The sequence below is a fragment of the Coenobita brevimanus genome, chromosome 80 (genome assembly GCF_032717465.1).
Source record: "Coenobita brevimanus isolate Jiangsu-jjx chromosome 80, ASM3271746v2, whole genome shotgun sequence".
In the NCBI taxonomy this organism is placed as follows: Eukaryota; Metazoa; Arthropoda; class Malacostraca; order Decapoda; family Coenobitidae; genus Coenobita; species Coenobita brevimanus.
In genome coordinates, this window is record NC_137033.1 from 41,083,091 (window position 1) to 41,109,673 (window position 26,583).

General features: G+C 42.1%; 1 protein-coding gene across 1 annotated transcript in view; it reads left to right on the forward strand.

Moving 5' to 3' along the window:
• The first annotated feature begins 4,251 nt into the window (after positions 1 to 4,251).
• LOC145409344 (uncharacterized) overlaps positions 4,252 to 26,583 on the forward strand; it is a 155,542-nt gene continuing 133,210 nt past the window's right edge. Inside the window, exons 1-7 of the mRNA XM_080279814.1 lie at positions 4,252 to 4,260; positions 4,486 to 4,611; positions 13,666 to 13,927; positions 16,622 to 16,676; positions 21,860 to 22,091; positions 24,796 to 25,118; positions 25,572 to 25,672. Coding sequence (XP_080135940.1) covers positions 4,252 to 4,260; positions 4,486 to 4,611; positions 13,666 to 13,927; positions 16,622 to 16,676; positions 21,860 to 22,091; positions 24,796 to 25,118; positions 25,572 to 25,672 — 1,108 coding nt within the window. The remainder of the gene's footprint in view (positions 4,261 to 4,485; positions 4,612 to 13,665; positions 13,928 to 16,621; positions 16,677 to 21,859; positions 22,092 to 24,795; positions 25,119 to 25,571; positions 25,673 to 26,583) is intronic.

Here is a 26,583-nt window from a genome sequence, read left to right on the forward strand (position 1 = left end):
TTTTGAGAACCACCTATTTTTCTTATTGAAACAGATCATTTCAAAGTGTTTTGTCACACTAACCATGAAAACAGGTGTATGTAGGTGTGGGGAGATTACTTAAATGTGGGGAGATACAGTAGGCTGTGGAGAGAAGGCCTATAGGTACGGGGGTTCGAAATAACCAGCTTTTCGCATGAAAAGAAAGCACTTCATTGTGTTCTGTGACATCTACCATGAAAACAGTTGTGTATATAGGTGTGGGGAGATAACTAGTGTGAGGGGTAGGCCTACAAGGCCTTGATGGTACTTGGGGAGAAAAATTTTGGCAACAACGAAATTCTCCTGTGGAAACCCTCCATTTCAATGGGATTTATCATACCAGCCACAAAAAACAGGTGTGTATGATTGTGTGGGGAGATAAAACAGGTGAGGGGAGTAGCCCTACAAGGCCTCATAGTCATTCCAAAATTAACACAGACGGATATAAATGTTTATTACTATCAAGGACATCAAAATAAAGTTGAATAATGCTATAAATGCATGCATAAGAAGGAAAACAAAAAGCAATTCTTTGTTTCCTATTTCTCATTTTACTGTCCCAACTTCTCGTTACACATTTATCACACCATTACAATTACCACATTATCATTATACTTCATCACACATATCATTACAGTGTCAGCAACAACCAAATTCTCTTGTGAAAACTCTCCATTTCATTGGAATTTTTCACACTAGCCATGAAAACGGGTGTGTTTGTACTGTATGTGTGGGGAGATGAAACAGGTACGGGGCGTAGCCCTACAAGGCCTCATAGTCTTTCGAAAACTAACACAGATGGACACTACTCAGAGGTGCTAATCTACTGTAGGCAGGTAGGGAGAATGAAAAAAATAACAATAATAATAAGATGCTTTGTATGTAGTGCAACATATAGCATTCTCCAATTACGTACGTACAGAAACTGGTAGGTGCAAAGTGAGAAATGAACAGAGTGAGGTGTAAAAATTTAGGTAGAAGTAGAAATAGTATGAAACAGGTACGTACATCAGGCCTGGCACTCGGGGGCCTGATGGGGGTTGGAAGGGTAGTGAGGGACAAGGAGGGAGAGATGGGATGGGGTTGGGGTGGAGGGAGGAGAGGCAAGAGAGGGTGGGAAGGGACGCAGGTTGTTGTGGGAGGAGTGATGCAGTTGCTTGGAGGGGTGGGAGAGTGATGGGGGTCAAGGAGGGCGTGAGGGAGTGGAGTAGAGGGTGGCATGGAGGCGAACCGAGAGGGGGGTGTCCCCCCACCACCCGGGTTCGTCCAATCCCCCCCCTCACGCCACATCAGGGGTGAGTTCTTATTGGCCTGAAGCCATGTACGTCATAATCGGGGTGGAGCAAGCACTCCGCAGTTTTTTGCGGGCCGCGTTCAATTGATGCGATTAGGGATTTTGGCATAAAATTCAAATCGCATCAATTGATGTGATTAGGACTTAAGGGGTTAACTATTATAAAAATATCAGAAACCATGTCAAAACTATTATCAATCTTTCTAAATCAAACTTTCTACATAGACAAGCTAACAAACTACTAAACAGTCCAAATGATAACAAAATATTCTCATCAACCCTTAATTCATTCAGAACTAATTTCACTACCACCTCTTCCATTCCACCATTACAGTTCCCCAATGGAAATCTAGTAAGTGACCCATGCGAAAAAGCCAACCTTCTTGTTGACATTTTTTGAACAAACTCAACCCTAAATTCAGAAATTCATAATATTCCTGTGCTTGATTTTGATTCCCCTCAAATACCTCCTTTCATTATTCACACCAGATATATACAAGCCGTATTTCAGAATCTATACACAGATAAAGCCACTGGTCCAGATGAAATTCCTTCAATAGTACTTAAAAATTGCTCCTCAGTGTTGGCTCCTGTATTAGCAAAATTTTTCCACTTATGTATCCGTACCTCAATTTTTCCAGCCCCCTTGGAAAGAAGCAAATATCCATCCTGTTCCTAAAAAGGGGGCAACTTCTGATCCATCAAACTGTAAAGCAATTGCAATAACTTCCGTTCTCGGTAAAGTGTTTGAGACACTAATTAACAAACACATAGTGAAGCATTGATCAATGATCGGCAGTATGGATTTAGACAGGAAGGTTGAACTGTAGATATTCTTTGCCTTCTTACCCATCAAATTAACAAAACATTAGACCAACATGGTGAAACACACACAGTAGCACTTAGTATTTCAAAAGCATTTGACACAGTGTGGCACCAGGCCTTATTGTCTAAGATGTCACACTATGGTCTTGCATCACTGGTTCCTCTAATTTCTTCTTACCTTCTTACTAGAAAAATACGGGTCATGGTACATGGAATTTATTCTCAGTTTCATTCAATAAATTCTGGTGTACTTCAGGGATCAGTTTTGGCTCCAACCCTCTTTCTCATTCATATAAATGACCTCCTATCTGTCACGCACAACCCAATACACTCTTATGCTGATGACTCGACCTTTCATAGTTCTTTCACATTTAGTACCTCCTTTACACAATTTGATATTAGAAATTCCCAAATAAACACAGCAGTTTCTCTGATCCAGGACCTTTCTAAAATTAATCAAAAGGGACAAAAAAATCTGGTCTCATTTAATGCTCAGAAAACAAATACATTAATTTCTCCAATAGAAAGAATCCCTCAGACTCTCACATACTTTTAAAATGTCAGTATTCCCATATCCACTACAACTGATATCCTAGGTGTTACTCTAAACCTCAACCTAAGCTGGACGGCTTATGTTAAATCTCTTGCTAAAAATGCTTCTAGAAAATTGGGACTTATGTACAGAGTTCAAGGGTTCTTCACTGATGAGCAGATGGCCACTATATACAAAAGTCATGTGCTTTCTCAGATCGAATACTGTTCACCACTGTGGAGTGGATGTGGAGTGGTTGCATTGAGGCTGTTGGATAAAATTCAAAATAAAGCCATTAAATTAATCAATAATCCTGCCATAACGCAGGACCTTCCTCCATTATCAGTACGTAGAGATATTGCTTCTTTAGAACCATTTTATCGACATTTTTTCCGTAAGTGCTCTAACGAACTGGCTTCAATTGTACCTCCCCTTCACATTTTCTCCCGAAATACTCAGGCAGCTGGGAGCTCCCATGAACTCACACGCTTTCCCCCACAATGCAGAACCTCTGCTTATCAAAATTCATTTATTCCCGGAACTACTACTCTCTGGAATTAACTTCCTGGGAATTGCTTCCCACATACCTTTAGTCCTCTCGATTTTATATCCAATTGTTATAAGTATTGTATGAATGGAGGATGCCTTTAGGCACATGGACTTATTTTTTTCCTTTGTTTTTCCTTCCTCCATTCATTATAAAAAAAAAAAAATCACATATGGGCAGGGTGGAGCAGAGTGGAAACCCCGCTTTAACAAACCAGACTCCTGCCTCTAGGCCTAATGACTGATAACGGGCCCCAGTGCCTTACAAACAATATATCTATGTTTCATAGACACAATCACTTCACAGCATAGTCAAAAACACTGTACAATCACAGTATTTCAATAATTGATTCTGCCTTGGGAGGGAGAGGGAAAATGGCGGATTTAAAGGGACAACTGATGTAGTGCTATCCTTCAGCCTGGCTGGTCATTAGGTACTGAGGGTTTTCTGCTGTGCATTGTCTCATCAGAGCAGTCACAGTGTTGCCAAGTATTTACCTCGGAAGAGAGATGCACCCACTAGAACACACCAAAATTTGACACAAATCGGCCGAAAACTTAATTTTTGGTGAATTTTTTAATGCTTTTTCATGCAATTCTTGTCAATGTGTTTACGTGCCAAACCACAAGAAACGTGATTCGCGTCAACGTGCCTGAGAGGGCTAATTTGGTTAATCGTTAGATGCCAACTGCCATTACAGGTGTTCAAGTAGACAGTCGGAGGTCAGAAACACTATAGACAGGCTGACCTTTGCATCCCATACTGTAGTCGCAGCGCATAACTCTGAGGTTGTCATCATCACACCCTGGCAAGCTGCCATTCAAAACTGCATCCCATTTCGTGTATAACATGAGACACAAGTGATTCGTGTATGAGACGCAAGTGATTCGTGTATAATATGGTCATGTATAATAATCATGTATAATATATTCGTGCATAATAATATGATTCGTGTATATGATATGAAAATGGATGCACTTTTGAATGGCAGGTTGCCAGGGTATGACAGTGACAATCTCAGAGTCGTGCGCCATGACTATAGTGAGTTATATAAGAATGCTTTAGATGGTTTTCTTTCTTGCTTGTTAAAAGCAGATTTTTTGCTTATTGGATGTGCAAGTTGTATTAAGGCAGATGAGCACGGTGAGATTAAAATTTTAGGATTGGGGGGGTGACTTTGACTTTCACATCTCAGTGTTAGCTGTTTAGCTCTGTATGGCCATTTTCCTGCTAGTGACTGATGTTCTGTGTTGTTCTGTGCTCCAGAGGGCGTCAGTGTCTTGGCTGACCAATGGATGCTCGGCCCACATGAAGAAACTCTCACCTAACTCTGACACATTCGCCTTTTCATCCTCATCTACCACCACTGATTCACCCAGGATCAAAGGTAAGGTAGGCACGACGAACAGAAGTGGAGAGGGTGGGATGAAAGAGGACAAATGCAAATTGGAAGTGAAAGGGAAATTCATGGCGACGTGGGAAAGAAAGGATATGGAAGAAAAGTTTAAGGTTGGAAAGGAGGGTAGGATGTCATGTAACCTGGAAAGAGAGAGAGAGAGAGAGAGAGAGGAGAAAGGGAATTTAGTTTAGGACTTTTCTGCAGCTGATCTTAAGGGTGATACAAAACAGTGTGAGACTGGTTGAAAGGAATGCAGTATAACAGGACGGGTATTTAACTGGTATTTCTGGACAGGTACATCACTCTTATCTAACAAAATATTCTACACAAACTCGGCAGAAAGGTAAGCACAACAGGTAATAGGTCAGGTGACTGGTGGAAGAGATACTAATTTGTCTATCTGCTGCCAGACACTTGATCCTGGAATTCATCTTGTGTGGTTGAAATAGGATACATGGACATCATTCACTTGCCCAGCCATATTGTCCGACATCTCTGACTTACAGTACTTATCCGTCCACCTTGTTAATCCTTTCTGCTTCTCCTTCTCACATCACCAATTTCTTTATACACTCAGTATTTACCTTTCTTTTTCCCATGCTTTCAAAATTTCTTAACCTGTTTCGTACATTACTCTTAGCTCCACACCAATTACATCTGCCTTCTTACCGCTGTATACTGTACACTTGGTCATTCTCTCCGACAAGGAGAGTATGTTTTCACCCCTGTTTGTTTGTTTGTTTGTTTGTATGATAGCAGGATTACTCAAAAACTAAAAGAGAGAGTTGGACCAAATTTGGTGGGTAGATAGCCCATGTTCCAGGGAACAATCGGTTAACTTTTGGGACCGATTTCTCTTAGATTGTTTGTCTGTTAGCTAGATTGCCCAAAATCTATTGGAGAGCTCTGGACTAAATTTGATGGGTATATAATCCATGTATCAGGGAAAAACCCATTAACTTTTCAGACCTTTCCGGATAGTATTACAGATTGTGGATCCGGAAATCACTTTTCTGCGAAACCCTCATCAATGATGAGAAAATCTAATCCATTATGAGTGGTTTGGAAATAACGTTGCCCTTGTCGGAAAGATGCGCTCCACTGAGTGCCACTCTGCTTATTAGATATAATTCTCCTCATGCACTTGCAGGCACTTCATCTCATTTGCGATTCCTGTCCTCTTATGTCCACTTCTCATTCCCATAAGTCTAAGTCGGTGGGAATCGGCTTGTCATTATCCTGTCATTGGCTCAGATAAGTTTTCACCATCCCCAATCCACCTAGTGATAGCTGAGATGCAACTTTATGTAATTCATAACTGTGTGCACCCTTATTTAATATTTAAGAAACTGTCATACGTCAATATCCCGCACAACGAGATATGAGAGACAATAACTGCTGTAGGTCTGGCAACAAAACCACGAACATAAGAAGAGGAAAGAATAGGTCAATTGGATTGAACATCATAAATACTTTCTGCTTCCTCCCCCTTTATGGTTTGTTTACTCGTGTTTTATATTTTGACTTCTTTCACTCCAGTCCACAATGATTCGCTGTATCTTTGTTGTCTTACCCATATTTACTATAAAGTGCATATAGGCTCCGTCCTATAAACCCATTATATATTCCCCTGAAGACGTATTACATAGAGAGTAAAGAAGCTTTGTGGTAATGATTAGGCTAAATGTATGAGGACATTCTACTTACTATAAAGAGTTTTTACTGAATATGGTACGTGTGCAAGGAGGAAGGGAGGAAAATGAAAGATCTGAGATAAAGGAAGAGTGTGTGAGGAATGGATGATACACAGCTGTTCATTATATTTTTGGATGGTGTGGTGAGAGAGGTAGATTTAAGGATTATGGAGTGAACTGGAAATGCAAGATTTCCTGGGAGTAGCAGAGACCAAGAAAAAAAAGAGGTGTTGCCTCGGGTCACCTTTACCCTATAGTCACTGAATTTGGAGTTTGTAAGTGGAGGGAATTGGGATTGAATGTGAGGGAAAGAACTAGCAATGTGAAAATATGAAATGGGGAAACAGAGCACAATAATATGAAACTATTCTATCTGGGGAATATTTGGAGGAAATTAACTGAGTCAGGTAGATTGTTAGGGGCAGACACAGCAGCGGACGGAACATAGGATGGTGTGATTGGCAGTGAGTAAATTGGGGTAACGCTGTTTAATGGCAGATAGCTAGCCTTTGGTTACTGAAAACAGGTAAGTGCAGCGGCTATGATTCATCATAGTTACCCATGTGGCCTGTATTTGGATTACCTAGAAGTTTAAATTTATATCATTTTTATATTAAGTGACTGAAAGACTGACTATTCATTTGTAGGGTTGCTTTCCAGCATTATCCACGGAAATGCCTAACAAGTAGGATGTAAGGTAATGATGTGAAATAACAAGTAACTCATCCAAAATTATTCTTAGTTTATCTATTAGACATACATTCGTAATCGAAGGAAATTGCATTTAGCTACAATTTTGAGTCCAGACGCAGAAAGATGTGAGTGATAATTTGAGGAAATTATTTTCATTGATCCTTTATCCATAACATAGAGCTTTAAGGCTTGAATCTGGTTTTGAATTTCTCTCCGCTGCATCCGATTTTACATATTTCTCAGAGAGAGAGAGAGAGAGAGACTTTAGGTCAGACGTTATATATACCAATAATTCTACCCTCTTTTCATGAGGGTGAAGTTGGAAGGGGGGGTAGAGGAATGGACAATAAAACTGATAAAACTGATATGAAGTGAGGAGAGGGACACTAGGATATATATATATATATATATATATATATATATATATATATATATATATATATATATATATATATATATATATTGCCAGACGCCTTAATCCTACACGGGGTGACCACAAACAAATCGCCTCCACGTCGCTCTGTACCCCGCCATTTCACTGCCCTGCTCCCAGCTCACATCCCCCTCTCGCATATACCTCTCCACTCCATCCTTCCATCTCATCCTTGACCTCCCCCTGCCTCTCTCCCCCCCCCCACCTGACTCACATACACTCTCCTCGTCAGTCTCTCACTCTCCATCCTCTCCACATGGCGAAACCACCTCAATGTGTTTCTCCTAACGCTTCCTATCACATCCACATCCACACCACAACGCTCCGCCACATCCTCATTTGTCTGTCTCTCCATGTGACTCCACATGCTCCCCTCAAATAACCCATTTCCATTGGTCTCACTCTTGACCTGTGTCCCTCCAGCAAGGTCCAAGCTTCACTTCCATACGTTAGAGTTGGTATCACAAAACTGTCATGTACTAACTTTTTCACTTCCATGCTCACTTCCGTGTTTCTTATCACTGCTTACAAAGAACCAGCAGCCTTTCTTCCTTGCTGTACCCTTTCAAAGCACTTTACCCTCCAAACTTCCATCCTTACTCATCACACTACCCAAGTATTTTAATGCACTCACATTTTCCATTTCCTCCTCATCCAACCTCACTGTACATTCACTGGCTTCACTTCTCTCGAAGACCATAACTTTACTCTTCCATACACTCACCTTTTGATTCTGTTTCTTACACACTCTCCCAAAATCATCCACCAAACCTTGCAGCTCCTCTTCGTCTTCACTTTAACACACAGTATCATCAGGAAACAACAGTACAGGGAGTTTCCAAACACTGCCCTCTCTCATTGGGGCCACTCCAACATCCACTGCCCTACCTTGTATCTCTTTTATAACCCCACCCATGTACAGAATGAACAACCATGAAGACATGACACATCCCTTTTTCAATCCAACCTTCAAATAAAAAAATTCACTCATTTCACTATCCACCCGCACTGCAGCCTTTGCACCCGCATACACACTCTTCACAGCATTCAACAACTTCCCATCTACTCCACATATTCTTAATACTTTCCACATTCCTTGTCTATCCACCCTGTCATAATTATGCTTCTTCCAAATCCATGAAGGGCGCATACAACTTCTTTCCCTTCTCTAGAAACTTTTCCACAAAAGATATATATATATATATATATATATATATATATATATATATATATATATATATATATATATATATATATATATATATATATATATATATATATATATATATATATATGTATGTATATATAAGCGCTAAAGGAGAATAACTATACCTTTAGAAGTTCAGCCATAACAGGACGTGAAAAGGTATTTTGGAGAGCGTAAGACGTATGGGAGGTAGCATGAGATGTAAGAGAGTAGATACCTATAACATAAGGAAAGGAACACCGTTCAAAATACTTGAGAATCAAAGCACGGGGCTTAGTGCTAGGCAGAGTAATAAGGCTCATACCTTCATACCAAATAATCTTGAAGAGTGTGTCTGATACACTGATGATTTTTTTCCCTTTAGAGGTTGTGCCCTGACCTTGTAGAGGGCTTGTTGTTTCACGTCATGAAATTGGGATGTACAGTAACAACTTTCAGGCCTTCCTTTGGATGTTGTCATGCAATTTTGTGGCATCTTTCTCCCTTTGAAAGTTTCGGTAAGAATAAGGTCACCTTTGGTGCGCAGAAAATAGAATTTAAAGGCGCAGCTTTTTTTCCAGCAAAGTTTATTATTTTCAGAGAAACAGAATATGGTTTCCATGTAAATAACTCAGATATAATTTTAACAGAAGTAGGACTGCTACAAAGTATTTGTTTCGAAATTTGTGGTTATGTAATATGCGACGAAGATAAAGGACTCAGCAAGCAACACTCACATGTTTCAAATGGTGCATGGCTCAAATGTTTGACTCTGTCTCTTGTCAGTGGCATAGACCGATTGTTCTAGAAACAGAATGAAGTCAATATTGTCTAACTAACATTTCGTCCACTAAATATGGTCGATTTGAATAAAAGTGGATCGAAACGTTTGACCTAACCTTGTGACCTTTTGACGTTTGAACTATTGCTCTCAAAATCGAGTCACTTCATCCTCTGTTGACCCTCAGTTCTTCCACCACAATTTGGTCCAAACCCAACCAAAACTGCATAAATTACAGGGTCTAATACTTGATGCTGTTGTGTGACACTGACTGTGGACGGCTTGTCCTCATAATCAGATCTCTTCGTCTTCTCTTTACATTGAACCCTTTCGCCAAATTTGGTTTAAATCGGCTGCCCGCTGTTTGTGTCATGCATGTGACCTGATGTTCTATATCACAGGAGGGTAAGGCCTTGGTTCATCCTCAACATTTCCTCCAAATTTGGTTTAAAAAAAAATAATAAATAAAAACTGTTTTATTCTATTCGCTCTGGAACTTGACCGTTGACTACACTTAAATTCGATATTCTTTGTCTTTGTCATACCCTCAGGTCATCGACCAAATCTGGCCAAAATTAAATCAAAACTGTTTAAGCTAACCATGCAGTGTGACTTTTATCCTTAGACCTTTCTCCGAGGTGTCAGCCTTTTCCTGATTGCCCCCTAACTCGAAGAACTTCATCCTTTCCCTGCTCTGCATCCTTCCACAAAGCTCAGTGTAAATCGGATACATATTGATTATTTTGATCGTGTCATGTTACCTTGACTCAGTAATAATAGGTACCGTAAATATTTTGTCTGACCCGCAACCCTTTCATTACGTATACTTCAGGTCAGAACTAAACTACCCTGGTTACATGGTTCAGACACCGACATATACGGGTGCAACTTTGACCTTACCAAGTGACCTTGACCTCTGAATAAGTTCAAAATAAAATCTTTCATTCTTGCCTTTCCCTCTGCCACTCCATTAAGCTTGGACTAAATCGGATCACAGCCTTTTAATTTGATCTAGTTGTATCTTGCCGGTCTTTGACCTGTTGTTTGAAAAAATAGATCAGCTTCTTGACTTAGCCTACCATCAACACTTTCACCTGGTTTATTTAAAACTGGATGAAAACTTTTTTTTTTTCTTTCACACACATTCATATACCGAGCAAAAAATAAATACGCCATCTGGGCTATTGCCTACACTAATGAAAAACATTTTTTATTACCATTATTGTACCAGTATGCATTTGATGTCTGCTCTAATCTCCTTAATAATAAATTAAATTTCTTATGTTGTAGAATAATAATAATAATAACAATAATAATAAAAACTTCGCGTCCCTATCAGGTTGCTCAGCACTTGCCCCAATAAGAGCTGTTTCTAGACCGCATTTCCACACACCACAAAGCCAGCCAGGAGACAGGACGTGTGTGCTGGTCAATCCTCAGGTCCTGTCATCCCCCCTTACTGTTTTTTAACCAGTCCATACCCCACTGACCGGGCTAATGTATGTCCCGGCCTGCACTATAGGTGCAGGGAATCTTTGAACGAACGAACGAACCGCACTTCCCTTTGTTAGTAACCAGCGACTTATGCGTCTACGCAACAGTAAATGTTTCGTGACCCTATCGGACCGCTTAACGCCTTCCCTACCAAACAGTAGGAGCAACTAGGGGTCAAAGAACCCCTTCAAAAACTTCAGCTGGCATGAAACTGGCACGGGTATATTTGTGTCCCAGTTGCAACCAACCTGCCAAATTTCAACGAAATTCCTTTTTCAGTTTCGGTTTGGTTCAACACACACACACACACACACACACACACACACACACACACACACACACACACACACACACACACACACACACACACACACACACACACATTACACAGACTACTAACTGGTAAATTAATACTTGCTTTAATCATATGGAGAGAGAGAGAGAGAGAGAGAGAGAGAGAGAGAGAGAGAGAGAGAGAGAGTAATGATATTGGCTTGTTTCTTACTGTTCTGAATCAGTCAACATTTATGGTTTACTCCATTATTCGACAAAATCCCACTATCATCTGCAGACTTTTGCTTACAAGAAAGACTGGAAGATGCTCAAGTGGAATAAATTTGTAGCCGTGTCAGAGATGTCATGGTTGCCGAGCACCATGTCCTTCTTCGGTGGCCATCCCCGCCCCCCCCCCCCTCGCACACATCGAGTTGTCACGCAACATTTTTTGTGCGTCAGGGGTTGGGGGGTAATTCATCATCGCGTCCAAGCTAATGACTTTGCGCTATTTATTTATTTATTTTTTTTACATCAGTGACCAGATAATCTCCAAAAGACTGTGAAAAAAAATATATATATATGTTTTGTTAAAATAGCCTATACGTACATAAATAACCAGTTGATATTTAGGCTTGAAAACAGTCACATGCACATTTTATACGTGTATTTACCTACTTGCAGTTTAATTTCTAGCAATAAATAATATTTTTTTCGTGGATGAGAAGGTGACCTACTGTACAGTATACTGTATACAGGCGCGCTCCGCGGCAGACGCAACCAGGCAAGGCAAGACCATACGCGATAAAGAATGAAAGAAGTGAAGAAAAAATTAAGGAAAACGGGAAAAACTGATGTAAAAGGAAAAGAATATGGGTGTAGGAAGTATAAGAGCGTAGAAAAATAAAAGGAAGAGAAAAAGAAGGGATAATATGAGAAAGATGAGAGAGGAAAGCGTATGGGTTACTGGTCATGCCAAGCCTGGTAATGTTCAGCTGAACATAAACACAAAGAATTCACTTTCAGTTACATCGACCCATCTCCTATCCATGAAATATCTCTTGTTTTTTGTTGGGTTCTCAATGAAAAATTTGTCTGCACGTGCGTTTGTCCAAGAACAGATGTTTTGTAGTCTCTTTTGTCATAACATGAAAAAGTCAAACGCACTGTGGAGGTGATTTTCATTTTGATAAATTACTTCCGGATGCACATTCGGAAAATCTTCCACCACATTCGGCAAATCATTTAGTCTTTTGTCTGAAAAAGGGTCACTCAGTAACCTAAATGTGTGAGGAGTTGAAGGGTCAGAACTCGAGGCAGACACACTCGACACAAAGCTTTCACTGCCGTCTGTGTTCCCACCGTCACTCTCTTCCGATTGATAGAATGGATCATCGTCACTTTCCTGAGACAGCCACTCATTATCAAATTTATCCAGATCACTCTCTAAATGGGGGGTAAAATCTTCCTCCTCATCACTTGACATGATGTTTCCGTATAACGGGGGTCTGTGGAGGGGTTTAGCGCAAAGTACACACTCCCTCCTATACCGCAGACACACTAAGTCATCATTCACAAATTTTTCTTGAAAAATACCTGCAGACTAGCAGGGGAGGCGTGAGTGGTGGGGAGGCTGATAATCTGATTGGTTCTTGAGAAATTACGACATATATGCAGTCAACAGTTGGTCGAAACTAATGGGGTTTCATGACGTATGTATGACATAATAATGTCACCATTGGTCGAGAAAAAAGGATTGTTATCATATAGTCCAGCTTTTTCTGCAGTTGAAAACCACGTGGAAGGATTATAAGAGTCATACCGAGGCAGCAAAGCCGTGTACTCGTGCAGACGACCATGATGTTTGGAAGTACATGTGTGCTTCCAAAATTTTCCTGGTACTTCAATGGCTTTAAGAATGGAAGTACACATGTACTGTCAAATGCATTTCGGTAAAGATGGGGTTAAATGTCCTGTGAACAATAATTTTTCCAAGAATATAAAAATTCTAGGAACGAAAACACTTCACTCTTAATCAAGTCCCCTGACTAGCCAGTTTACCGCCACGTCAACAGACTCCCCCACACCATTACTCCCCACCCCCACCACACTCTTACTCCTCCACATGTTCATATCACCACACCATCCCACCCCGACACAACCACTCTCCCAAACCACCATATTCTAACTCCACCACACCCTCACACCCACACCCCACTACACCCACACACCACCACAACCACACCCCCTCACACCACTTCCCTTAATACTTGCATATCCCTACTCAACATCCCCATGTCACCGCAATGTCACACCGCCACACTCTGACACCACCACACCTTCGCATCACCATACCTCAACACTACAAGACCACCACGTCCTCTCACCCGCACGCCTTCATACCACCACATCCCCACATCCCCACAACACCACATCCCCACACCACCATACCCTCACACCACCTAGCCTTCACACCACCACACTTTCACACAGCTACACCTCCGCACCACCACACTCCCACTTCCCCACATCCTCCGCACAACCACATACTCACACCACCACACCCCCAAGCCACAACACCACGACACCTCCACACTCCCACACCACCATAACCCCACATCAACCTCCTTACACCACCACACCCTCACACCATCACACCCTCACACCGCCACCCGCCATCATCATACCCTTACCATCACACCCACACACCACCGCGCCCACAAGCCAACAGACTTCTACACCACCACACCCTCAAGCCACCACACCCTCACACCATTACACCCTCACACCACCGCACCCTCACACCACCACTCCCCCACCACGCCACCATACTCTCGCGTACCACACTTTCACACCAACTCTATCTGGTGAGCAACGAGGTGTTACACAAGCAGGTCTTCACACAACACCTTCATTCCGTCAACGAGGATCGCAGATGGCAGTAGGGACACTGATAAGAATAGCCTGGTATGTCTTCTCACCTATTTCAGTTTCCGTCACCAGTAGCTTGGACCCGGATTACGAATCCTGGCACCAGTTTTAAAAGTGGCAGACGAGGTTAATTTGAATTAGAAACTGTGGAGGAAATGAAAATTAAGCAATGTTTCTTCCGGTGATTCTATTAGTGGGGTTAAAGGCGGAGTGTTGAAATCGCGGCGGGAGGAAGGAAAAAAACTACATGAAATTTAAAGAAAAGGAAGGAAACTGTGTATTAGGGAAAAAAAGGATAAGTGACTTTAAGGCCGTATTCTCGTCGGTCAAGAAAATCCCGTAGCACCTCCTCCTAAGCGAATTATTTTGCTAATCACAACTTTCAGTACTTTTCTGTATCATTAAAGGCATTTTCGTATCACCTTACTCTGCAAAACAATGTATAAAACGATATTAACCAGCCATATCTAAAAATAAATTGTTACGGAAGAGGTTCTTGGGAGGCTCCTTAACCGACGAGAACACGAGTTAGGGCGACAAGGTATGCAGAGAGAGAGAGAGAGAGAGAGATCAAGCTTTAAATTTCATGTTTTGCTTATATAATTACCTCCTCCAACGAAGTTGGAGGAAGTTATGTATTCACCCAGTTTTTTTTGTTTGTCTATCCACACGATACCTCCAAAAGTTTTCAATTTCCGTGAAATTTTATGGAAGGGTGGATAATGGGCGAAGGATTTTATTTATTTATTATTTTTTTAAATTTTGGGGCGGACCCAAATCTGAATCCGGATCCGACTGCTTTATGTCTCCAAAGGTTCGCAGTGAATTTCAATGAATTTTTGTGGAAGGGTTGGCCATGGACCAAGAAAGAATTGTTTAAATTTGGGGGAGGATCCGGATCTTAGGTATTCCACATAATATCTCCACGAATCCGGTCCAGGATCCATTCTAATGGCAATGGCATTGGAGGAGGTATGCACATTCTTAGGGCTTTCTAGTTTGTTATGTCCATTTGTTTGTTAGTGTATTATCTTTCTATTGTCATCTGTCTGCTTTACTCGAGTTCTTCCCAGTATTTTTCGTTCCTGTTGACTTTTGTCACGTATTCTTGTTTCCCCTTTTCACTCTCAAACTATACCCTGTACAGTCTCCTTCCCAATTCGTCTCCTTCCTATATACCCTTTTTCTTGCATCTGCCGATGTCTCATGATTTCATTTTTCTTCTCATCTCCTTGTATGGTTTCCTCTTCTCTTGCTGTTTTCATTTCTCTTCATTATTCCAATCATTTTTCAGTACCTTCCAGGTATTATATTCTACTATTTTTTTTCCCCCTTTTACAACATAATTGGAATTTTCTCTTCCTTCCGACTGGCCGTACTCTTTCCCTCCCTTCCATTCCTCTCCCCACCCTGTGGGCAAATTATATGTCCTGCTCTGAATTATTAATACCTTTCTCTCCGTGTTTCCGTCGACTTTCACTGTTTTCACCGGTATTTATAGGTTTCCTTTATTGCTATTCCCACTTTCTCCGTACCAGCAAGAGCTTAATGGTCTACCCCTTCAATTTTGCCAGTCCATTATAAAGCCTGCCTGCCAGACCTTCCTCAAGTACGTTAGTTAGCTCTAAATCAATAATATAAAGTTCCTAATATATTGAGGAGGCAGGGAATATTTACAGAAACATCCAGGAACATCGATATGTGGCATACAAACACATTTAATTTTTGGAAGACGGTTTCGTCTTGACAACGGTCTCCACGTACATGCTAAGAAGTGAGTGTGAAAAGCTATACAGTTGGCAAGACGGTCAGACATATCGGATCTTACACATTTCTGACACTACAAGAAAGTAAACTGAGTATTGTACGTGCAGTGGTTAATATTTGATTATGTTGTTATGTACCAACCAGGGGTGTCTTGCATTGCAACAAAGATGCCCTAGAACAGGGGTTCTTAACCTGGGGTCCATGAAAGGGCTTCATGGGGTCCGTGAAGGTCTGAATACTTGAGAACAATTTAGCGATATTGCGTGATTTTGGCATAATTAGTTGCCCCCCCCCTTCCCCTACCCCCCAAAAAAAAATCGAACAGTCTTCAAGAATTCTGGTGTTCGTTGACACAAACCTACCCTCATCTTGCAAAACGAGCTATAGGTGCTCTGATTCCGTTTGCAACTAAATATCTTTGTGAGTCAGGGTTTTCAGCTCTTGTTTCTATCAAAACGAGAAGTCATAATCAACTGGATGTCAACGATGACATGCGTGTTGCCTTGTCAAAGACTACTCCACAATTTCATCTTCTTTTTCTAGCCAAATAACAACCCTCTCATTGAAATGAACTTTTGAACAGAATTAAAGTTTTATTTTGTTTAATTTGCACACGTTGGATGTACTTCGTTTTTTCCAGTGGTCATTAGTTTCTGCATGAAAAAGAGTGAGAAACATAATACTTTGTAAAGACTTTTTTAAACTATGTGTATGTCATATTGTGTTTATGTGCTTATGTGCATTTTTGTAGGGAAGGAGTTCATAGCTTTCGCCAGATTCTCAAAGGGGTCCGTGACTCAGAAAAGGTTAAGAGCACTGCCCTACAGTAGAAGATGACTAGAGGAGCTGGAGTCGATGAATGTACAGGCTCTCAAAAATTATTCGGCACCCCTTGCTCTGATACCCTCCGCAACGATCACTGTTACAGACGGCGTGAATATGTAGTGTGGTTGGTACCCCTGTACCTCTCTCCCACTCCCACTGGATTTCATCATTAGCAGACGAATTAACACACACCAGCAATACAGGTCCAGAGATACCAACCACGCACCGTAATTCAGGAGTTGATTCAGAATGCCTCGCATGGTGTGGCATAATGTATCGTGCCGTAAGGGTGCCGAAAATTTCTTTATGGCCTGTACACGCATGTCCACCTTTTGCACTTCTGGTGAAAACGACATCATACCTCAGATTTACTTTATTCATGCCTACGGACAGAGCGGAAGTAAACCAGTGGGTGACGGGAAAATAATTAGAGAGAGAAAAAAAAAGAGGGGGGGGGGAATCGACAGAAAAGTCACTGAGACAAGCACAGAGTAACCTAAGAAAACTGAATGATGAGGAAACATCCTGAAGGAGAAGAGAGAGAAGGAATGAACAAACCCGAAAATCAGGAGAGGACGGAAGTGAGTCTTAAAAACAAGAGAAACAAAGCAAAACTAACAAAAACAAATCATCATAATCACCATCTACTCCTGTGTTGCCCCACGAGGAGCATAAGAGCCCGGTGCCAGGCAAGTTGGTCCTGACATTTAAGACGAGAGCGACCAGCCTCACTCATGTGGCAATACGTGAGCAATTAACCCCAACTATCCCTTGGATATAAACCTGCACAGGCTCAATCAGATTGGAGCGACTTAATCATCCACTAAACTACCAGGCGCCATAATTTGGTAATATGGTTACCACCCAGCATAGTAAATGGTTTCCTGCTGTGCAGGAAACCACTTGGCTTGTCACTCAATGTAGAGTCGCCCATAGGGAGAAGGAAACGAAAAGAATGAAGGAAAAAAAAGGCAGAAGAGGGAGTGTAGTCATCCGTAGGCATAAAGAAGAGGAAAGAATGAAGGAAAGAAAAACAGAAGAGGACGGTAGGAAAGAGGAGAGGAAAGGGCAGTGACCCAAGAGCAGCGCTACACTGAGTGGGTATATGGTGGGCGCCCCCACCTATCACTAATTATTAAACAAATACTAAGATATATTAAAGGTATGCCATTAACTGGGTACTCAGGGAAAAAGCGGAAGCGTGGGAAAATAGAAAAAGACTAGAAATAAAAGGAAAGTTGATTGTCAGGTGGAGAAGAGAAGTGTTACACTTTTGAACATAACTATGTGTGTGAAAGTGGTTAAGACGAAAGAAGAGGATTTCTTTTGTTGAAAGTTTCTTTCTTCTTTGTTTCTGGACACTTATTAGAAGGGCCGCACGGTAGGTCCCAGCAGTACAGTTAGTGTCACAACCCGTTATGTGTCACCGCTTCTGTCCTAATGCCCACCATCCATATCGAATACACAGTAGGGGTATCTTTATGAAGACGAGTCTTTTGACTTTATAACATTACGGTGGATCATGCTAAAGACAACTTGCTGGTTTTATGTAAACTGTTATCCCCAATTTCTGTGAAGTGCCAGTGAGTAAGAAGAGATGACGTTGGACTGCTAATATCGGTGAACCCTCATCTGTATTATCGTCAGGCCCACAGGGACATTGGAAGAAAATATTTTCTCTCAACTTACTCCAGGAATAGTTTATATGGTTACCACTCAACGTAAATTATTTCTGGTTTAAAGTAAACCATTTGGCTTGTGAGTCAGTACAGTCACTTGGAGGCAGTACGGGCACATTAAGTAATTGAATGGTGGACACCCTCTCTCACCACAAAGGAATTTGCTTGTGGACAGATGTACCTATTATGTAGAGCCAGGATTCCGAGGGCTTCACTGGTGACTGAATGGGCGTGTGATCCATTTCACTGGGCATGCTGTTCATTAGTTCTCAAGCTACCGTATTTTTTCCTTTTTCTCTTTCTTTACCTTACCTCGCCCCATTTGCGTGTGGGAAAAATGTGCTGGATTGCTGCTGGTGCTGCTCATGATGAGGATAATAATGATGATAACAAATGATGCTGATTAACAACCTCATTTTGCTCCTGTCCCAGTTGGGAATGGTTCCCACAAATTTTGGGCAGGACTGATTATAACGTTGATACTGTGTGTAGGCTAGGTTAATGATGACAGAACTGTGCAAGTTATATCACTGTCGACAGCCCAGTAGGCTACGTTTTTGGTCAAATTGTTCACTGATACCAGTACAGTAGAGACTGCACGAAGATAATTTCTTCTTCATCGTATTCACTGTACCTTGCTTTGTTTACATATTATTTTCATGGCTTGTATTATCGGACACACACACACACACACACACACACACACACACACACACACACACACACACACACACACACACACACACACACACACACACACACACACACACACACACACACACACACACACACACACACACACACACACACACATCTCTCTCTCTCTCTCTCTCTCTCTCTCTCTCTCTCTCTCTCTCTCTCTCTCTCTCTCTCTCTCTCTCTCTCTCTCATTCTCTCTAATAGTGTCAATAAAACTGTCACAATAAACACATAATTCATTTTATCACGGGGACGTCTTCCAGTGTTTTCTTTTCTCCTCCTACACGTTTTTCTTTATCTTAGAGCAGACCTGTCGTTGCAGTCAGGTATGAGATACATCTCCATTATTCTTCTTTCATCTTAGCTTCTCCGTCGTGACAGTTTCTCATCCTTCTATCATTATTGTTCATTGTTAATTGCACCTCAGTCAGCTCTCATCTTCTGTCTTACTCACCATTGTTCCCTCTCCACCTAGTCTCCCCATCACCACCACCACCACCGCAACCACTTTACCCCAGCTACCTTCATCATTCCAAGATATTTTCAGTATTCCCTCATCTTTCACCATTCTCTATTATCGCCTTTCTGCCGTTACCCCACCAACCGTTCTTCCTCACCCCCTCCACCCCATCTCTCTCCAGACCCTGCCTGGGTCGGTCCTAAATTTCCCCCTGCCTTATATGAAGTCTGTTATTGTTCGCCACACGGCCTAGCACTGAACCTTACCCTTTTTAAACAACAGCCTAGGAAAAATTTACAGCACCAGCATGACGGAAAAGAAGGGTATTGGAATTCACAATAGCCATGATTCTGCTTACTTCTTTTTTAATATAATTTATAAACTAATATGTTCACTTGGTCGCAAAGTCTTTTTTTTTTTTTTTAATCACATGAGGGACGGTCACTACGGGTTCAATTCCCAGTTCAGTGCAAATTACTAATAAAGGTAGACACTATACGGACGCCGTAGCAGTGGTAGCATGCTAACCCAAGGGTACTTGAAATTTCTAAGATGTTTAAATAAAAAAGTCATTTTCACTCTTGTTTGTTGAACTTGAATTAATTCGCGAGCCACCATGTTTTGAGCATTTTTAAATGTATACTATAATTTAAAAAAAATGGTTAGAATATAAGAATAAAATTCCACCCTATCCCTTCCACCCACCTCTCCAGCTCACTCCTTTTTCAACACATTGCACTTTGTGAATAGCCCTTAAGGAAAATGAAGACTTGCACTTAACAATTAACAAACTAACATGCCCGGATATTTATTTCCACAAACTAAATGCTTAAATCATTTTAGCGCTGCAGCTGTCGGAAAAAGCACGATGGCGTTAAGCTGTTTAAACTGCATTGTGACAGACTCTTCCGAAACTTAAACAAAAATAATAATAATAATTGGAATTAGGTGATTGTTTTCAGTATCAGTGCACGTCATGTACCGCTGATATTAAAGATGTACCGCGCCCTCCTGTACACATGTATTTCTCTCGTCCCTCTCCCGAATGTTATCTTCTTTATAAAGACTCCCCTATATTTATCCAAAATTTCACTGATGCAGCCACAAAACTTCAGTATTTCTAATACTTCTCTAATAATACACACCAGTGAATAGATATTTTTCTTTTTCAAGCCACCTTTTAAATAAAACATTTATTTCACGGGAATCGAGCCTCATCATATTTCCCTGCACCTCGCTGTGGTGAAGGTTCCTGCTTTGATCTTAGCGAAATGTTGTCTACCATCAAGAGGCGCCAGTTCCTTGCACGGTGTATGTACTGTACTCTACTTATTAGACGGCCCCATAAAAGCAGTTGCTTAAGTGTGGTCGATGGATTTATACAGCCGAACAACTGGTGGATAAATAACAACAACAACCTTTAACTCAGAAGGATTGTCAGGTCAGACATTGTTCTGTTATTGGTATAACCCAGTTATATCTGTTTCATGTTCTGATAGTTGGCTACTAAACCGGCACCTTTATTGGTCTAGGTCAGAGAGGAGGGCGACTAGACACGCTGCAGGATGAAAAACAAAACCTGTCAAGGGTCGGATGAGCAATTTATGCCGACGGCCATCTAGTACGGTAGGTGGAGCTTATTAGCCTTGGTTGGCAATCCACGTAGGAGAAAAACTCTGAGGAAAACTCTGGATAGCCATAGTAAGGGATTCCACCCCCCTGTCCATAGGCTAATGGTGAGCCCTCCTCTGACTTGGGAGATTTGGGTGGGGGTTTGCATCCCTTCCCTATAAAAAAACAACCTCACACGAAACAAGAGAAGAAAGAGGGATAGGGGTCAGTACGTGTTGCCGGACCATGATCCAATTTTGCCGGGGAGTCCTCTCTCAGGTGCCGGCCTGGCAGGGCTTTTTGAGCCCTGTTATGCTGGCATCCACCATGTTGGTTGCTGGATGAAGCCTACGGGATCCTAGTAACTAAATGATGGGGGTACCCCCCAGCCCAGACCCTGCTTTTGATTCTTGTTGTGGTGGTGTAGAGGGTGGGCGAGCCTGAGGCTGCAAGTGCGGATTAAACTTCAGAAGGCACTGAGGATGGAGGCTTGAAATGTTCTAAGCCTTTCAAAGGATGATTGACTGCCTTTGTCGTCACAAAAGTTGGGGCGATTGGAGGTCGGCAAAGCTGCACTCGCTAAACTGAGGTGACCCAAGCATGTTGAGATCAGTAGCGATGGTTACACATACTGCTGGTCTGGCAGTAACGATGGTGCCCATCTAAGGGGTGTTGCATTGGCAGTTGCTGCTCACCTTGTCTCTTTTGTCAACAGGGTTACTCCAGTTGATGAATGTATACTGTTGGTGAGATTGAAGCACTCCTTGGGTTTCATCTCTCTTATTGGAGTATATGCTCCAACTAAGATGAGTAATCTTGAAGTGAAAGAGCTAATCTACACCAAACTTGGCTCTATTGTGGAACAGTGCCCCTCGTGGGATACACTCCTGGTTTTGGGCAACTTTAAGGAAGTTACTGGCACTGGCAGGGAGGGCTTCAGGGATTGTGTAGGTCCCCATGGCTCTGGAACCATGAATTCAAACAGTTCTTACCTTACGGATTTCACAATATCCTGTGAGTAAAGAATTGCTGGATCTTGGTTCCTGTGGCTAAACCTTCTCCCCTGGACTTAGTATCCCAATACCGGAGGGGTTGCCAAGGAGGCTTATCACAATTCTTGTTAGTACTCCCTGGGGGATCCTTCAGAACTGCAGGGATTTCAGGATTGCAGACTTATGTGCTGCTCATCAAAGACTTGTTGCTACTCTAATGCTACAAATCAAAACTGAAAGATTCTCAAGTTGCCACCAAAAAGGATACCATCTTGAGAAGCTCAGGGATAAGAAGTGTGCATATGAGTAGCCTATTTGGTGGCAGTCTCAAATAAGTTTGAAGTGCTAAGTACTGTTGAGGATGCTGTTAAACAATGGGATACCTTTAACCCTCCTCAGGTACACCTGGGTCTGACAGACCTGGGCAATTTTTTCGATGGTATACTTCAATAACTTAAAGATACCTGGGATCCCTGCCCTTCTCAACAGCTTCCTAACTTTTTGTGCCATGCAGGGTGTAGGGGGGTTACTTTTGTGTGTCTCTATGTTTTTGCAATATATCACTCAGAATTGCATGTCGAGTCTGTAAGACCCAGGTGTACAGGAAGAGGGGGGGAATTTTTCACTATGAGTTTGCAAGTTGATTTTATGTTGTGTGGGATCCACTATGCCCATAATGAAGGTCCTCCATCCCTCAATTTGTGACACAAGTGCTAGGCTCCTAGTGTTCTTTGTTTTCATGAATGGTGACAAAAAAAAACAACATTTAGTTTGGTGTTTCGTATCATAATTTTAAAAAAGATGTGGAGTTCAATTAATTAAAACTTATTCACATAGTTTTGTAACTGATAGGACCTAATACATTGTAGGATATTCAGGAATTCATTTTATAAAACATGTGTGACACGACCGCTTTTTTTAAAAGCTGGGTCTGACAGACCCAGGTGTACCTAAGTTGTAAGCGAAACTGTGGGTCTACCTGGGGAGGGTTAACCAAAAACCAGTCTCAGGGAACAAAGTGTAATCCTGCCGACCGATCTACATTTGGCTCACATTTCTTAGGCTGGACACCATCAGAAGTACCTAGGAATTAGACCTAGAAGAATACAATTCACTTTTCTTAAGGGGGTTCATGACTCGACTTAGAAACAGGCTTCATTTCAAAGCTAAAATGTCTGGAAATGCCTCTGAAACACAAGCAATCTAGTTTAGTCCGAGGCTGGGCTTGCTTAGTTTAATCTGGTCGGACTAAACACAGCTCACGTTACCTAAAACCAGTCGTAGGAACAAAGTGTAGTCCGTTCGACTGGTCTAAATTTAGTTCACATATCAGGCTGGTCTCCATCAGAAGTAACTAGTAATTAAACCTAGAAGAATACAACTCTCTCTTCTCAAACAGGTTCATGACTTGACTTCGAAACAGACATCATTTCAATGTTTGAATGATTGGAAATGCATCTGACATGCAAGTGAGCAAAGTTTAGACCGAGGCTCAGCTGCCTCAGTTTAGTCTGGTTGGACTACACACAGATCACCTTACCGGCAATCAGTCGTAGGGCACTAAAACTAGTCCGGTCGACCGGTCTACACTTAACTCACATATCTTAGGCTGGTCTACACAAGAAGTCAATAGGATCTTGACCTACAGGAATGAAACTAACTTTTTTAGAGTTCAAGACTTCCAAGCATGCAGCGTTTCAGTAATGAGATATTGGAAAAGACATCTTAAATGGAAATGAGCTGTGTGTAGTCCAGCCAGACTAAGCTGAGCCTGCTCAGCCTTGGTCTGAACTTAGCTCCCTTGTATTTCATAGACATATCCAGTCACTCTAGCAACGAAATGATGCCTGTTTTGAAGTCCAGTCATGAACTCCCATAAGAGATGTGAGTGTTATTCTTCTAGGTCAAACTCCTAAATACTTCAGATGGTCGATATGTGAGCTAAGTGTAGACCTACATTTTGTTCCCTAAGACTGGTTTTTGGTAAGGTAAGCTGTGTGTATTCCTACCAGACTAAACTGAGCCATCTCACCTTCGGTCTAAACTTAGCTCACTTGCGTATCAGATGCAATTCCAGTCATTACAACATTAAAATGATGCCTGTTTCATAGCCCAGTCATGAACTCCCTTTACAGGAGTGAGTTCTATTCATCTAGGTCCAATTCCAAACTACTTTTGATGGAGACCAGCCTAAGATATGTGAGCTAAGTGCAGACTGGTCAACCGGACTACACTTTGTTCCTTAAGACTGATTATTGGCAAAGTGAGCTGTGTTTAGTCCGACCAGATTCAATTGAGCCAGCCCAGCTTCGGTCTAAACTTAGGTCACTTGCATTTCAGAGGCATTTATAGTCATTCTAGCAATGAAATGATGCCTCTTTCATAGCTCAGTCATGAAGCCCCATCAGAGGAGTGAGTTTTATTCCTCTAGGTCAAATTCCTAAATACTTCTGATGATGACCAGCCTGATATGTGAACTAAGTGTAGACCAGTCGACCACACTACTCTTTGTTCCCTAATACTGGTTTTTGGTAAGGTAAGGTGTGTGTAGTCCTACCAGTCTAAACTGAGCCAACTCACTTTCAGTCTAAACTTAGCTCACTTGTGTTGCAGATGCAATTACAGTCATTCTTGCATTAACATTATGCCTGTTTCGTAGTTTAGTCATGATCCCCCTGAAACATGCTACCTTGGCAGCAGCTACGAGCGTATTGGAGACTGCCTTAGATCAAGGGGGATGCTAACCACAGTTGAAGGGAGTCTTGCTGCCAGACTGGCTGGGGATCGGGAACAGTACAGACTTCTGTCTCGACGGACACGAGTTTCATTGAAGAGGGACAAGGAGAAGTATGTCAGGAAAATTGCTGAGCAGGTGGAAGGCCATTTTCAAGCAAATGACCTCCGACCTGCCTACCTAGCCCTGAAGAAGCTTCACTCCAGACCCACCTCTCAGGTTAGCTCTGTTCAGACAGCAGATGAGCGGTTTGTTGGAGGCAAATGAATATAGAGCACTTTGGGCTGAGTACTTTGAGCAGCTGTATATCTCTGAACCTCCCAGTGGAGGTTCAACTCGTGTGCAACCATTCGATTGCTCTCACACCAATTGATGAAGCAGTGCCTTCACTTGATGAAATCAAGAAAGCAGTGGCTAGGTTGAAAAGTGCTAAAGCAGCCGGTGTTTGTGACATCCCAATAGATTTAATCATAGCCAGGGCGAGCCATGATCTGGGGTTACAGTCTGTCATAGGAGCTGTTTGGCAGACTAGTATCATTCCTCCTGACAGGATAAATGGTTTAGTCACCCCCATCTGGAAAGGAAAAGGAGAAAAGCATGACCGTAGTAACTACAGTGATATTTCAGTGCTCAGTGTGCCATGCAAAGTTCTTGTTCATGTTCTCCTGATGAGTATCCAGTACCATTTGCTAAAGTTCCAGAGGCCTCCGCAATTCAGATTCATGCCCTAGAAGTCTGCTGCTGACTGTATCCGAGCTCTTTGAGTTCTTATGGAACACCGTCTTGAGTCTCGACAAGGTCTGTTGGCATCCTAAGTGGATCTCAAAAAGGCGTTTGAACCAGTAAATCGGGAGGTCCTGTGGGAACTCCTGTGGCTTCGTGAAATCTATCTATCTATCTATCTATTGCCAGACACCTCAATCCCGTTTGGGGTGGCCACAAACAAATCGCCTCCAAGTCGCCCTGTCCCCCGCCATTTCACTGCCCTGCTCCCAACTCACACCCCCCTCTCTCATATACCTCTCCACCCCATCCCTCCATCTCATCCTCGGCCTCCCCCTCCCTCTTCCCCCCTCCACCTCACTCACATACACTCTCTTTGTCAATCTTTCACCCTCCATCCTCTCCACATGGCCAAACCACCTCAGTGTGTTCGTGAAATCACCGCAGGGAAAATCCAACTCATTGCTGGATTCTACTAAAGAAATGAGAGTGCTGTCAAGTGTTTAGTAGGGGGACATCCGACTTCTTATCAGTAGTTTCTGATGTAAGACTGGGATGTGCCCTTCCCCCCAAACTTTTCAACACACATATGAATTGGGTACTAGACCAGGCTGTGAATCAGTCACTGTGGGGTATCAATTGGCAGTTTCAGGATTACCGACCTTGACTTTGTTGATGACGCAGTTATCTTGGTGGAGTGGCTGGAGAAACTACTGAGTGTCCTCGAGGAATTTCGTGTGAATGCAAAGCCATTGGGATTAAAGGTCTCCGAAATAGGCTAGATAAGTTACGTGAAGGGTAAACTCAAAGTCCTTCACCAGAGTTCTTTTTTGCTAGGACTAGATGTAATACAGTCTGCCCTGGATGACGACCTGGTATGAACTGCCAGAGAGCCAGGCGCGTTTCCAGACCTAGCTTTCAAAATCCAAGCACTGGAGAGACCTAATTCAGCAAAATCAGCCACGTAGCCCTTCTCACAGCTACACATAG